The following is a 16,661-nucleotide window of genomic DNA, read 5'->3' as shown; positions in this document are numbered from 1 at the left end:
TCTGAGGCTGGATTTGAACTTCCATCCTCCTGTCTCCAAAGTCAGTGCTCTATTCACTGCAACACCTAGCTGCCCCATCAGTCTGTTGTAGTGATTCTCCGGTCCCCATTGTCTGGGAGTTAGATATGTTACATTTTACACCTTTCCTAGAGTTTTCTAGTATCTTTAAAGGGATTTGTCAGTGTCTAATCTCTACCATTAGGTCAGGTCCCTACCAATTGTTCTCCCAATTTTTGGGAATCCCTCAAACACCAGTTTCATTGAGCTAATTTATAGTCAAATTAGCTTTAAGAAAAGAATATTTACTTCAAAAGCATAGCAAGTACAAACACATGAATATTCTGGGGGTGGGGGTATAATCCTCTTGTATCCTCCTCAGTCACTGGGGAAGGGAGGGATGTTAGGTTCAGAGCTTAATTCAGACTCTTAGTAGCTAAATACCACCAACTTCCTTGTTTAAATCACATTGCTTCTTCCCTCCCCCACTGACTTGAGTCCCGGCACCCTGTCCTCTCAGAGATTACATGCTGGGTTGGCAGCAACAATTACCTTAGAATCTTGGCCCCAAGGTCTCTGTGTCTCAAGATCTGGATCCAGGGATTTGATTCCTGTTCCTAGAACCTAAAAAGGACAAATGAGACAGACTAAAACCTTAAGTTTGAGTCTCAGGGCCCCAGGGTAAAAAAATGGCATGGAAGTTGGGGAGGGAAGGTGAACCTTCTCTCCATACCTAGTTTAGATCATGGTGCCATGCTTTGAGTGAATAAGATCTTTACCTCTGAATACAGAAATTGTCCCAACCTGGTAGTTTAAAGATGCTGCTCCTACATGATAGAGAAAACAGAACATCTTCTCTCAGAAGCATGTCTCTGCTGACTCCCACATAGATGCCTCTGTCTTTGGTTATCTGGGTATGCACAAAGACCAGTTATACACCTATGCATATAAATTCATCAGTTTTATATTTTTTAAAATATTTATTTTTCCAACTCCATAAAATGGTAGTTTTCAATGATGAAATTTTTTGCAAGATTTTGAGTTTCACATCTTTCTCCTTCCCTTGCTTTCCTTCCTCCTCTTCCTGACAGAAAGCAGTCTAATATAAACGATATCACATGTTCATCAGTTTTCTATTGAGGACATTCAAGTCACTAGAAATACATTTAAGTCCCTAGAAAATCAAATTTCTTCTGGTTGCATCATTCATTCTCATGCTAATAAACAGAAGTGGGGAAAAGGAAATGATTTTGATTAGTCTTTGCAGGCTACCCCATCTCAAATTGATACAGAGCTATATCCACAGATAGATTAGAGAAGGGTTTTTTTTAGGATTTTGCAAGGCAAATGGGGTTAAGTGACTTACCCAAGGCCACACAGCTAGGCAATTATTAAGAGTCTGAGGTCATATTTGAACTCAGGTCCTCCTGACTTCAGGGCTGGTGCTCTAGCCACTTTGCCACCTAGCCACCCCTGAGAGAGAAGTTATTAAGAGCTTAGTATGTACTATACTGTACTAGTACTGATTATACAACTACAAAGAAGACAATTCCTGCCCTCAAGGAACTTGTAGTCTAATGACTAAAGGTAACACAAAAATGGAATCTAGAAAGATGGTGGGTGGGGAGGAAAGAGATTTCCAAAGAGTGAATTGAAATGTAAGTAAAATGAAATATTGTTGAGGTCCATGATGAAATAGTGGTACTGTCAAAGCAGTTATTTAGCAGGCTCTGAGTAGAAATTTGTGGGATGGAATGGTGGCTCGAGAAGATGCTCAGAGAGTGAAGAAAGTGAGAAAGATAACAGTACCATACTAGACATGAGCAATTCATAGCCTTCTTAGATCTCCTTGCAGAAAGTTACAAACCACTAATATAATAAAATAATTCCTCTAACTTGTTGGTGTTTATGATTCTATCTTGCTCTTTGGCTCTATTTCTTCAAGTCTCAGTTCCCACTCTAGGCTGTTACCATTTGTTTGTTACCAACTTGCTTTGTTTTTCTGTCATATTACTTAACTTCTCCATCTACTATCCCTGATTTCAGTTTCCCTGTTTCCTCAGAATACATCTCTCCCTAACCCCCTTTCCTTCCTGAATTACTTTTTTCAGTGTCTATGTCCTAAGTCTCTGTCATTGAATCTTTTCTCTATTTAGTCATAGTCCTTGAAGCAACTAGTCCAAATCCTCTTTGCTCTTTTCAAGCTCCTCATATTGCCTCCATTCCACCATTCTCATCTTCAATAAAGAATTTCTCCTGAGAAATTTGTGTTCATTCACTATGAGCTTCTGCTTTTCCCATACTGCTCACTGCAAAATATCAGGCCACAATCTCTCCTCCTTTTCTCCGTTCTCTGAGAAGAATCTGGTCCTACTTATCTACTTGCACCTTTGATCCAAACTCTCATATCTTTAAAAGATTTACCTTTTCTATAATTCCTAATCTCCCTTCCCCATCTTCAATTTTTCTTCATCTACTGGTTCCTTTACCACCAACTACAAATATGCTTAAGTTTCCTTCATCCTTAACAGATCTCCACATGATCCTCCATCCTCTCAATCTATCAAGCTATATCTCTTCTCCCTTTCACAAATTCCTAGAAAATATCATCCACATGTATTGCTTCAACATCCTTGACTCCTATTCACTTGTCAATTCCTTACCACCTGATTTCCCACTCCTCTCTTCGATAGAAAATAATTTCATGGTTTTTTTTGTTTGTTTGTTTGTTTTTAGTTTTTGCAAGGCAATGGGGTTAAGTGGCTTGCCCAAGGCCACATAGCTAGGCCATTATTATTAAGTGTCTGAGGTCAGATTTGAACTCAGGTATGCCTGACTCCAGGGCTGGTGCTCTATCTACTGCATCACCCAGCTGCCTAGCCACCCCCACATGTCGACCTCTTAATATGCAACTTTGAAGGATTTTTCTTAGTATTAATCCTTCTTGATCTCTCTGAATTCTTTGGAGCTTTTGATAACCCCTAACATACTCTTTTCCCCCCTTGGTCTCTGTGATATTTTCCTCTCCTTATTCTCCTGAGCTCTCTGTTTTTTTCTCAGTATCATTTCCTGAATCACCATCATGCTCCTACCCCATAAATATAGTTAGGCCCCAAAATCCTCTACTCTCCTCAGTCTTGATGACCTTAGCAACTCCCCCTGTGTTGAATCATGATCTTCTTTAAGACTACTTCCAAATACAGTGTAGTACATACTAAGTTCTCAATGGCTTCCCTATCTGTGGATATATCTTATGTATCAATCTGAGATGGGATAGCCTGCAAAGACTTATCAAAATCATTTCCTTTTCCCCAAATCCAAATCCAAATCCAAATATACATATACATACATATCACCTATCTCATTCCTGGTATTATCAGCTGCCTCATAGACACCAACATTAAACTCAACATATCTAAACATATCTAAAAAGAAACTCAGGATCTTTCTCTCTAATCTATCATTGTTACAAATTTTCCTACTGAAAGCCCTTATCACTATTCCATATTCCCAGTTTTGCAGCCTTGGAGTAAGTTTTAGTGGCTGAAATGATGAAATTAGGATTACAGATTTCAGGGAAAAGATCATAACTTCAATTTTAGACATATTTAGTGTGATATAACAGGATGACATTTAGGTGGGAATGTTAGACAATTATACCTATGATCTGGAGTTCTTTAGAGAGTCAACGCTGAACATACAAATAGGAATTGTTTGCAGAAAGACAGCAGTTAAAATCATGGGAGTAAATCAATCACTTGCTCAATATTAAGTGCCTACTATGTGACAGGAACTGTGAAGCACCCAGCATACAAAAGAAGCAAAACACAACCTTTACTTTCTAAGAGATCATAATTTAATGAATTTAATGAGATTGAGAGGGAGGAAATGTAGAGAGAGAGAAAAGAGGAGAATCAGTAATTAAATCTTTTTGGAAAAACTTTCCCTAAGATGTAAGAGGATGAACACTCAGCAAATAAGATACATATTAGAGAGAGAGGTAAGAGGAGAAACAAAAGATGATTTTTCTGAAGCAAGGTAGGAATGAATGAATGAAAAACCTATTAAGAACTTATCGGGGCGGCTAGGTGGCATAGTGGATAAAGCACCGGCCCTGGAGTCAGGAGTACCTGGGTTCAAATCCAGTCTCAGACACTTAATAATTACCTAGTTGTGTGGCCTTGGGCAAGCCACTTAACCCCCTTTGCCTTGCAAAAACCTAAAAAAAAAAGAACTTATCATGTATCAATCACTGAGGAAACAAAGACAAAAACCAAAACATGTCTTCAAGAAGCATACATTATAATGGAAATGCCAACACATATAAAGCAGTTGTAGATAGGGAAGGATCTTTTGGTTTGGAATGTCATAGGGATGGGAATGAAGCAATTGAAGAGTTAATTTCTATTGGCTTTGTAGTACTAATTTGATTATGGTTCCAGAATTGAAAAGCAGGGGTAAGAGAGGGGAAAGAGAAAAGTATGCACATGATGGCTGGGGAGATGGCAAAGTTCAATAGACTGGAAAGTGCAGATAGAATTTGAAACATGACCTACTGCTAGCTAGGTATAGTGGCACATGTGTCAAATTTTTCAGTCAAGTTAAGGATGTTAAGTATTGTACAAAGATCAAGGAGGATAAAGACTGAGAAAAAGTCATTGTATTTGACAATAAGGAGGTCATAGGTGACCATAATAATTTTTTTTAAGGCAATAGGGTTAAGTGACTTGCCCAAGGCCACACAGCTAGGTAATTATTAAGTGTCTGAGGCTGGATTTGAACCCAGGTACTCCTGACTCCAAGGCCGGTGCTTTATCCACTATGCCACCTAGCCACCGCTATATGCCACCTAGCCACCCCCATAATAATATTTTGTCCTTCATTTACCAAGAAGGCCCTGACATCAGGGAGATGATGACACAACAAGCACACGAACTGAATTTGAGTGAGGGGGTGCTGTGCTGAGTCACCAGGCTTACTTTCTCTTACAGAGTCATCTGGATCCAGTGGACAAATATAAATTAGGATGACTGGAGATGGCCCTGAATGCAAGGCAATCAGGGTTAAGTGACTTGCCCAAGGTCACACAACTAATAAGTGGCAAGTGTCTGAGGTCACATTCAAACTCCCATCCTCCTGAATTCAAGGCCAGTTCTCTATCTACTGCACCACCATAAGAAAAACTTAGAAAGGGGCAGCTAGGTGGCACAGTGGATAGAGCACCAGCCCTGGAGTCAGGATTACCTGGATTCAAATCGGCCTCAGACACTTAATTACCTAGCTGTATGGCCTTGGGCAAGCCACTTAACCCTTGCAACAACAAAAAAAACAAAAGCAAAAAACAAAAAAACAAAACCAAAAAAACCCAGAAAAAAGTAGATGATGAGGCATTGGGAACATGGATTAATTGTCAAAGGTATGTTAAAAAAAAAGTCTATTAATGTTCTCACTTCTTCACCATGGATTGATGGAATAGAAAGATCAATTTATGCTGTTTTTTAGAATTGAGGAGATGAGGCTCAGACTATCCAGCATAAGGCACTTGATATTTGTGTCACTGAACCACAACTAGGTGTTATTTCAGGGCTGCTCATCTACCTTTGGTGTCCACTTGATTCAACCAACTTTCACCTGTGACTTTAAGAAGCTGTAACTTGCACAGTGTCATACCCCAGTAAACTGTCTTGGTAGACCAGTCAAGTCAGGTTAGGGGAAACTGAGAGACCTCAAACATGTCAATGAGTTAGGGAAATGTCTACCCCAAGCATAAGAAGAATTCCCCAGTGGAATGGGTAGATGAGAGCAATTTGCTATCACAAGTCATTGACTTTTGTTTTGCCATTGGACTTTGGTGACTTAGGAAGAAAGACTGATGACTTTGTATGACTCTCCCTCACTTTAATCCAATTTACATACAACACTAGACATCATTCATGGTATCACTTGTCTTTGTCCTTCTTTTTCAAAGAGCACAATGAGACCATGAATGTGGCCATTGTGCAAGTTATTACCACCACCACCATATCCAGGCTAGTCTCACTTCTGAGGAATGTAGCTCAGTTTGTCTTTGATTCTTTGAGCTTCCACTTTGGCTCCCTATACCTTGCACTTAAATCTGCTTTTCTTGGCAAAGATATTGTAGTGGTTTGTCATTTCTTCTTCCAGCTCATTTTTACAGATGAGGAAACTGAGACATATAGGGTTAAGTGATTTGCCCAAGGTAATAAGTGTTAGAGGCTGTATTTGAACTTGGGAAGATGAGTCTCTCAGAACTTTTATCTACTGTGTCACCCAGGTGCTCATATGACTAAAAATGAGTGCAATTTCTGGGTTATAGACTTTTTAGTCACTTTCTTAGCATCTTCCATATAGCTTTCCAAAATGGTTATGCCAACAAACATGAACCACAGTTGCATCAACTGTATTTTAGTGAGCCTATCTTTCTACTACACGCTAAAGATTATAAGACTTTTCCATCTGATTTGCAGTTGAAACTTTTCTCTTTAATAGCTTAAAAGGGGTTTTTCTAATAGGCATATGAGTAAACACACAGATATGTTTATTTGGAAGCCCCTTTTCTCATGGGTCTCCTGCCTTAGGTTTTTTCCTCTCCTCACCACTTGGTCCAAAGAAATAGCAACAAAATTTGTAATACTGACAATCCTGCTGCAACACTTCCCAAAGCATCACTCTTTAAGGGACTAGAAGAGAAGAGGCAGCAGCTACATTGTCAGGACAACTGTGGTGATGGCACTTAATAAATATTTGTTGATTTATTGATTGATGGTAAGGAGTGGAGTGGGATTGGGGGGGGGGGTTCTTATGACTCAACTCTTGAAGACAGCAACAAAATATCACCCTACTGCTGGATTGGGTGTGACATGAGAAATTTGATGGATTCTCTATTCTCTTTGTCATAAAGAATGAGTAAAAGAAATGAGCAAGCTAAGGAAGGTGCTGGGGAATTTCAGGGATGATGGTTGCATGATCCATCAAAGAAAGCTTGACTTTTAGTTTGAGGTCTTGGGTTTGATTCCAAGTTCTGCTGTTTATGACCTGTGTGATCTTGGGCAAGTCTTGGGCCTCAGTTTCCTCATCTGTAAAATGGAGTATTTGTACGAAATGTTATTTCAGCTGCCCTATAGCCCTGTATTGAACTTGGAACAAACCATATACAGAATAGTAATTACTTTCCCTTGGAGCCAACAAGAATTCCCCAAGTTATTCCAGTGAACGAGTTCAATCCTGTCCGACTCCTCCCAAAATTCTGTCTGTAGAGTTAGCCTAAAATTTACCTCCAGAGGTCATAAATCAAGAGTTCTCCAAGTAGGTGTTGCCTGCTGATTCACCTAGACAACAAGCTGGGGCCTTCCCTTTTGCTTTTTGCTTGCTCCTCACAGTATGGCAAATGAATTGGTCCTTCCTTCCCACTTCTATCAGCAATCTGAGCACAATTTAACCTCATGGCAAGCTAGCAGCCTGTCAGGATGTGGGTACCAATGACTTATGCTTTAATTGGATCCACCTCATCTTTCACTATTTTTCCAAACAAAGTTTAAGATCTGATCCTTAAAGCAAAGGTTTGCAAAGCCTCCTCTTGAGTCCCTATAATCTCTTCTTTTGGAAGCAACTTCACCCATCATATACCTGGGGAAGCTACACTTTTCTTCAGTCCACACACATTTTAGTAGCTGCTGGGTAACATCACCTTCACATTTTATAGAAGAGGTTGAGTGACTTGCTCTATTGACCACCAGTTCTTATTCATTCCATCATATAATTTATAAGCTATTACATTCTCCAGTTTTGGAAGGTATCTCTCTTTTTAAGAAACTTATTTTCTGTCATTTAACAATTGCCCCTCTCCCTTCCCCAATAGCCCTCTTTTGTAATAAAATAGAATTAAGCAAAACAAAGAAACACATGCCCTATATCTGACAATGTATGACTCATTCTATGCCTATGGTTCATTATCCCTAACATGGAAAAGGGGAGGCATACTTCACTTTCAATCTTGTAAAGTCATTGCTGGTCACTGTATTAATCAAAGTCCTATGTCTTTCTTCATTTATATTATTTTCAATGGGTAAAATTATTTCCAGTTTCCTTTAATTGTTTTGTTTGAAGGGCAAGTAGATGGCACAGTGGATATAGTTCTGGTTCTGGAGTCAGGAAAACTCAACTTTCTGAGTTCGAATTCAGCTTCAGACACTTACTATCTGTGTGACTCTAGGTAAGTCTCTTAATTCTTCATCTGTAAAATGAGTTGGAGGAGGAAATGGCAAACTATTCCAGGATCTTTTCCAAGAAAAACCATAAATGGAGTCACAAAAGTTACAACTTAAAAGCAACTGAACAATGACTAATTTGAATTTCAAGCCAGTTCATACAGGTGGAAAGTACCTTTGTGGAGAGGGTACCATTATCTATCAAACCACCTATGAAAATAGAAGCTACAGGCTGCTGAAAAACATGGGGGAAACCACACACATGACAACTAATGCAACAAGGAACAGTAGATATAAATCTGTTTCCTCCAGTGGCTAGGTGTTTGATGAATAAATGTAGGGTTAGACATGCAATTTAACAAATGATAAGTATTTACTTTGTGTAGAGTTTGATGAAATAATATGGGAACATACTTTTTATTGACAAAAAATAAATTATTCAATTAATAAGCATTTATTAATTTCTTTCCACATGCCAGGTATTTGATTAGATTCTAAGGATAACTTATTACTCATGTGTATATGCATATAGATATATATGTGTGTATATCCATAAATGCATGCATACATGTATATATGAAACAAGTTAATTTGGGAGAAAGCATTCAGTGAGACCAAGAAAGGCTTCATATGGAATTTGAACTAAGCAAGGCAACTAGAGGATTCTATGAGGTAGAGAAGAGGAGAAAATACATTTCAGGAAATGGAAATAATCAGTACAAAGACACATAGATGGGCAATGGAGTGTTAAGTGGGAGGAACAGCAAGTAAGCTAGTATGACTAGAGTATGGCAAGGATAATAATATATAGGATCCAAAAGGTAAGTTGAGGCCAGTTTGTGGAAAAAATGTAAAGGCCAAACAGAGGAGCTAGAGAGTGTCCATTAAAGAGCAACTGGAATGGTGGAAGGCCTTGGGATGACCCATGTAAGTATTGTTTGAAGGGATTGTGGATATTTAACCTGAAGAAATGAGGACATGATAAACTGTCTTCAAGTATTCAAAGAGTTGCCATGTGGAAGAGTTCCAATGACTTCTGCTGGGTCCAAGAGGGAGGATCAAGATGGACTTGTTGAAGTTGCGAAGAGGCAGACTCAGTTTACATTTATTTTTATTTGTTAAAATAATTTTTTCCTGGTTTTATGTTAAAATAATTTTTAACCTTTTTTTTAAAAAAGTTTTGAATTCTAAATTCTTTTCCTCCCTCCGCTTCCCTTTCCTGAGATGGTAAGCAATCTGATAGAGGTTATATATGTACAATCATGTAAAACATTTCCACATTAGTTATTTTGCACAAGAAGACTCAAATAGAAAAAAAAGAATGAAACAAAGAAAGTGAAAATTAACATATTTCATCTGTATTTGGACAACATCAGTTTTTTTTTCTTGAGGTGAATAGTATGCTTCATCATTAGTCCTTTAAGATTGCCTTGGATCATTATATTGCTGAGAATTTTAGCTCTCATTTATTTAGCATTTTAAGGCTAACAGAACACTTTGTATAAATTATTTCATTTTGTCTTTGCAGTACCCTGTTACAGTTAACTAACTCTTCTTTCTCCAAATTAATAGGAAAAAACCCAAATAAAACACTACCCATGTCTAAAAAGGCACTTTTTATTTCCTTGTTTCTTTAATGAAAGGGAATACTTTCTAAAATGAAAAGTATATAAAAATCAAATGGGTTACTTTGGGATATAGTTACTCTCCTTCACTAAGGGCTCTCAAGTAAAGGGAGGATTACCATTTTGAGGGGTTTAGTAAATAAGATTTTCATTTAATTATAGGTAGAAATAGATGGTCTATGCATTTCTAAGTCCTAAATTTGTGATTTTCTGTGTGCATTTTAGTTTCAGAAAACTATACATACTTTTTATATTCTGATATCTTTTCATAAGAGGCAATGTGGCATAGAAGATAACATGCTCAATTTAGAATCAAAAGATCAAGTTCAAATTAATTATAAACAAATCATAGGCCTTTAACATGTGGCAGGAACATCTGCTAATAGATAATACTCCATTGCCCATCTATGTGTCTTTGTGCTGATTGTTTTCATTTCTTTCATTTCTAGATATTGTAGAGAGACTTTCTCCATACTAGGGTCAAGGCATCCCAAGAATGGCAAGCTTCTTTATAAAATTAAAAGCAGGTGTTCAAGTGAGTTCCAATCTCCAAACTAAATTTACATATGCATTCTCTTGGCCTTATTTGCTTTCCCTTCCTTCATGTCCACATCTTCCCAAAGAAAAACATTTCTGCTTTTAGCAGAAGAGTGGACTTGATGATGAAATATGGATAAGTAAAAGGAGATACAGGGAATCTTTAGGAACTGACCCTGAGTAAGATTTCCCTACATGTGAATTAACATGGGAAATCCAGAAAGGAATTTCTACATTTGGTTTTTTAAACCTCAAGTTTTTTAAAACTCAAGTTAATCACAGTCAAATCCCAGAAAGTGCTAAGAGTACCTTATAACTTCTTTTCATGGGGTTATTAGGGGAAGGATGTGAACTTTAGTTCATATAATTTGTTTACCACAAAGCCAGTTCATCCAACAGCTGGAGGGGATTCACATGAAATTGCCTCTAGACACACCTATGTTTGCTAACATTTGTTTTAGCTACACTGGGGGAATTTTCCAAACCAAGGCCCCCGGACTGGTTGTCAGTGTGGTAGGTTTTCCCCTAACTTAAATTTCCTGTCCTTTCCCACCTCTAGGAGGCTTAGGGGGTCTTCATCCAAAGTAAGAGTCATGAAAAAAAGTAAAATGTTCAAATAAGGGATTTTAAAAATCAGTTAAAAACAACAAAAAATCTACAATGCATCAAGCCTTGATGATCTTTTTCTATATTCATTTTATGCTACTCTTTAATTCATATATAGTTATAAATGCAGCTACTATGTTGTTGGAGGTAGAAATACAGATGTGATAGACTTATTGCAAATTTGTTATAAATGGTCTTAAAAAAACCCCATCACTATCATATCCCATTGACTGCTCCCCAACTTATCACAGAACTCTTTTGTCGCAATAATTACAGATAAGCCAAATAAATAAACTCATTGCTCATGTCTGAAAATGTAGGTCTCATTCTACTCCTCTAGTCTACCGTGGCTCTATCCCAGAGCATCAAGGAATGTCTTAGCGAGTCTTCTGAAGTCATAGACTCATTACTAAGAAAACAGCACACCCTAGAGACTGAGTCTAGAATAAGCCATAAAAGAATTTGGCTGGTGAAGAAACAAGAATCTTTGAACTAAGACAGGACCGGGTCCTCTGACGCCAGTGACAGTGTTTTTTCCATTTTGACTTTAGAAATACTTTCTTGGTAATTAAATCTGTGAATTCTGTTTTGCAGCATAGCTTGGGGTAGCTAGGCATCCCAGTGCATAGAGCACCTTGCCTGGAACAGGAAGACCATTCTCAAATTCATTCCTAGCTGTGTGACCCTGTGCAAGTCACATAACCCTATTTGCCCAGTTTTTTCATCTCAGTAAAATGAACTGGAAAAGAAAATAACAAAATAATGTCTTTGCCAAGAAAACCCCAAATAGGGTCCCCAAGAGTTGAACATGACTAAAACAACTGAATAATAACAACACATAGTTTAATGGAAACATCACAAGATTCAGGGCCAGAAAATCTTGGGATTCTTGTTGGTTCTGTGATTTATAAGCTTAAAATAGAAAAAAACAACTAAAATGACCCACATTATTTCATAAGAGTAAATTAAGGCCAAGAGTATTAGTGATTTTTCCCAAGGCTATACAGCCAGCAATAGAGCTAAATTTCCTGAACCTCATTTTATATTTATCCATAAAATGAGGGGAAGTGAAGTGCCTAATTCAAGGATTATTGTGAAGATGAAATAATTCAAGGTTCATGACAATATTTTATAAATTGTAAAGTGCTAAAAAGTATGTTTCTATTATTAAATGAAAAGTATTTTGAATCTCTTAAACAATATGATTCCTATTTTGTTCTATATAATTTGAGCAGTGGGAACACTGACTGAGGAGGTAGGAGTTCTGGGTCCCAGACCTGGTTTTATTGCTAAATCATCAATGGACCTTAGGACAATACATTCTACCACTCAGTCACAATTTCCTTACTTGTAAAATTCAATGCAATACAGCAAGCATTAAACAAGCATTTTCTATTACTCACTGTGATAGGACCTTGGGATACGAAAAATAAAATAAAAATAAAAAATAAAAAATTGTCCTTATCCTCCTCAAGAAGTAGCTATCCTCCTGGGGATAGATGGACTCACATATATACGAAAAATACGATGAGTAAATAAAAATATTTGGGGGAGGATTGGGAGAAATCACTAATACCTAGGGGAATTGAGAAAGGTAGCCCATTAGGAATGATCCCTAAGCCACTTTTGAAGAAGCTAGATAGATATTCTATGAGGCAGAGGTGAGGAAGGGAGGGTATTATAGGCATGTGGGAGAGCCTATGCCAGGTACATGGGTATGGTACATGAACAACTTCAGTAGAAAGAACAGTATGGATAGAAAGAGAGTACAAAAGGGATTAATTGTGGAATCAATCTGGAAAAATAAGATCAAGTCAGATAATGAAAGGTGTTTAGCAGTCTGAGGAATTTTTATTTTATTCTAGAGACAATAGGGAGCTATCAACTTCTTGGGCTGGGTAGTGACAAGGTAAGACCTATAATTTAGGATATCAGTATGTCAGCTGTGTAGAGGATAGATTTAAAAGGGAAGAGATTTGAGGCAGAGACCCTAATTCAGAGGCTTTTGTAATAGTTTGAAGATGATGAGGGTCCAACCTAGGATCTCTCTGTGGGAGAAAAAAGAAGACAGAATGGTTGTGAAGATAAAATTAACAGGGTATTGAAATAGCTTCCTTCCTAGTTCTAATAGCCTATGACTTTGTTAATTTTTATTTACTTTAATTTTTTATGCTATATCATTTTATTTTTCCCAGATACATGTAAAAATAAGTTTTACGCTTTGAGTTCCTAATTCTCTCCTTTCTTCCCACTCATTGAGAAAGCAAGTTATTTGATAAAGATTAAAAAATGTGTAATATGACTATTTTTTAGAGAGCAATTTAGTTTAGCCCAAAACCTTAGTTCTTTTGTAAACAAAACAATTTTTTTGTGAGGCATTAGCATTATAGAAATAACTAGAAATGCTTTCATCTGTAAAATAAAACCGTTTGGGGGTGGAGATGGGCATCTGTGTATAGAGTGGAATGAGAGAAGCAGCACCCATATGAAATCAAGTGTCATTTCTCATCTTTTCATCTCCATCAACTAACACAAGCTCTTGGATACAGTTACAATTGGGCAATACCTGGTACAGTTGGATACAGGTACAGTTGGACAACTGTGGATACAGTTACATTGGGAAAGGGAACAGAGCAGGACATTGGTTCCCTGAACCATTGAGGACTATTGAGATGAGATTCAGTGATGGTATTCTCTATGGAGAAGAAAAAAAAACCCAGCCTCCAACCTATTTGTCTCTGAATAAAGAACCTCGAAACAAGGCTGTTAGCATGGAGGCATTCTCTCATTTTTCTTGGGTCCTTGTCTTTCTGTTTCCTTCATGAGAACTTCTCAGAGCAGTTCAGTTCAAAATTGTCTCTCCTTTCTCTGAACTCTACAAAACTTACTGATGTTACCACTCATTCAGTCATCTATGTGCTACCTTAAATGCCAAGGCAGATTTTACATATGTGTTGTCTTTCCAATTAGACTGTAAGTCCTTGGAATCACAGAATCTTAGAGTGGAAGAACTTAGAAGTTGTCTAATTGAACTTTCCACCCAAATTCTGCAGGAATGTAATTCACCACCATCACAAAACTAGTAATTGAATCTCCCACATTTGGGAGATGTACCCAAAGTATGATGCTTGATCTATGTCTTAGCAAAATTATTTTCCTGTTCATGATATTCAGGCCTAGTAAATGTTCCCCACATTATCCAGAAAAATATTTTCAACAGTGCGAGTACTCAATAATTCACAGGGAAAGGACTTGACTGGTTCCTGGTAGAACTTGAGGAATAGTTCTTGGGGAATTCTTGACCCAGGCATAGACCAGCTGAATTGGCAGTCCCAGCAGGTTCTATTTCCAGGCTCCCATTTCAGTCAAAAGTTTAGAGAAGGGATTTTAAAAGATGTAATTTATATTACATGTTTTAACCTTTTTAACCCCATGTGAAACTTTAGTTCCATATGAATGTACAAAATATATGGTCCCTTTTTTTGGAAGTTATTCAAACAGAATTAAAATGTCAGGGATAAGGAAATCAAATGGACAGGTTACATGCTATTTTTCATCATTTTATCCCTTTTTCTTAGGTTTTTGCAAGGCAATGGGGTTAAGTGGTTTGCCCAAGGCCACACATCTAGGTAATTATTAAGTGTCTGAGACCGGATTTGAACCCAGGTACACCCAGGTATTCCTGACTCCAAGGCCCGTGCTTTATCCACTACGCAACCTAGCCGCCCCCATTTTATCCCTTTTGATGCATACAAGATTTAGGACATCGTAGTAGGAGCTTAATAAATGTTTGTCAAATTTAATGGGATGCAAATAAATTGAAGTATACTTTGTGGTTAGAAAAATTGAAAATAAAACCCCGAGGTTTAAAATAAATTTATTTATGACCACCAGAGGGCAGTAAGAACATATAGAATAGTCAATCTCTCCTGTTCTAGGACCAAAATGTAGTTTAAGACCTAATTTTAAAAATGTAGTTTTTGAAACAATTTTGATAACGAGTACTAAAGTTATACAATTTTGCAAGTGAAAATTATTTTTCAAGTAATAATAATAATAATAATAATAATAGCTAGCTAAGTACTTCAGGTACTAAGATTTTTGAAGCACTCAATATATATTATTTTATTTGATAATGACTTAATTTAGCATTCTTGTCACTTTTTAAAAAATTAATTTTTAGTTTTAGTTTTTTGATTGTTGTCGCTTTTTTCTGCTTAACACAGCCATTTTAAAAGGTTGTGATGAACAATAATAACATTACAGGTGTACTTTAAACTTTATTGATTATTATGATATTTATGGTAATTTATTCTTCAAATGTTCAGTGGATTCATGATACCTCTCTGCTGTGTGTTCCCCGCCCCCTAGAAGTGAAGATTCCCTCATCCTACAAGATGCTTGACCATGTTTTGCAGCTTCAAGTCCAATGCTTGCTGTCATATGGGTAGGGAGAGGCCCCTAAACCTGAGGGCTTATTGTCTCAGGGTGAAGAAATTGGCTGAAGAAATTCACTCTCCCAATGTAGAAAAACTTCTCTCTGCAATATTTATGGTCTTTGAGAGTTTTCTGGAGCAATGATACATACTGTGTGACCCTAGGCAAGTAATTTTACCTCTCAATGTTCTCAGGCAGTGACTAAAACAGTAAAGGTTGTGGGATTATGAGGGAAATGGAGATGCTATAGTCTGGTTAGTCAGAGAAGACTTCAAAGAAGAGAGGGAATTAGAGCTGAACTTTGAAGGATTGGAAAGATTCCAGGATAGTGAAGTTGGAGCAGAGAGTCCAATAGGGAAAAAAGGAGGAATGAGGTTGCATGAGGCAGATGGGGCTTGATTTGTTTAGAACCTTGAAAGTTCCTTGTTTGGGTGGAATGCAGAAAGAAGTAGGGTTTTACTGGATAAAAGAATGATGTTTGGGGCAGTCTTTGTGATTCAGAATGGAGCAGCTAGATGACACAGTGGATAGAGTGCCAGACCTGGAGTTAGGAAGTCCTGAATTTAAATGTGACCTCAGACACTTACTAGTTGTGTGATACCAGGCAAGTCATTTAATCCTTTACTTCAATTTCCTTATCTGTAAAATGAATTGGACATGTAAATGGCAAACCACTCTAGTATCTTCATCAAGAAAACCCCAAATGGGGTCGCAAAGAATCAGACAGAATTAAAAAACAATTGAACAGCAGCAAATGTACTACAGATTAAAGAAGATAAAATGAAGCAAGTGAAGCCATTCAGGAGACAGCTACAGTAGCAGTCCAGGCAAGACACCTGAGTTTGGGGTGGGAGTTAAGAGAATGGATAAAAGACAGATTGGGAATAGCTGGAAGAAAACAAAATGGTAGAAAATATGTGTAGGGGTGGTAGAGGCAATTATAAAGGGAATATTGCTTTCCATATTTCTTCCTGCCTCTTCCTCAATACAACACCATCTGAGAAATTTCTGTCTGGCCTGAATCAATGTCTGTTCATGGATTAACTTCTTCATCTATGTGCATATCCTGAAAATTACACTGCCAAGGTAAAGTGAATTTATCCACAATTCTCAAAATTTTTTGCCTTTCTATAACCAATGGTTCTATATCTGGATGGTGTGTTGTTGACTGGTGGAGAACTTGTGTTTTCTTGGGGTTGATTGGTCACAATTCGCACAAGTAGCTGAGAAT

At 37.4% G+C, this 16,661-nt stretch overlaps 1 protein-coding gene across 6 annotated transcripts in view; it reads left to right on the top strand.

Annotated features, from left to right (window-relative positions):
• The window catches only part of DNAJC5B (DnaJ heat shock protein family (Hsp40) member C5 beta), a 114,504-nt gene that overhangs the window by 24,325 nt on the left and 73,518 nt on the right, over nucleotides 1-16,661 (top strand). Inside the window, exon 2 of one of the 6 annotated variants that reach the window (XM_074204821.1) lies at nucleotides 10,300-10,385. The exons of 3 other annotated variants lie outside the window; for them this stretch is intronic. In XM_074204821.1, coding sequence (XP_074060922.1) covers nucleotides 10,347-10,385 — 39 coding nt within the window. In that variant the 5' untranslated portion in view covers nucleotides 10,300-10,346. Of the gene's footprint in view, nucleotides 1-10,299; nucleotides 10,386-16,661 lie in introns of those variants that run through there. 2 more of the 6 variants (XM_074204824.1, XM_074204826.1) reach the window with 2 other exon arrangements.

The sequence above is a fragment of the Macrotis lagotis genome, chromosome X, assembly GCF_037893015.1.
Source record: "Macrotis lagotis isolate mMagLag1 chromosome X, bilby.v1.9.chrom.fasta, whole genome shotgun sequence".
Lineage (NCBI taxonomy): Eukaryota > Metazoa > Chordata > Mammalia > Peramelemorphia > Peramelidae > Macrotis > Macrotis lagotis.
The sequence above is the reverse complement of the archived record's forward strand: the minus strand, read 5'-3'. Positions and strand labels throughout refer to the sequence as shown.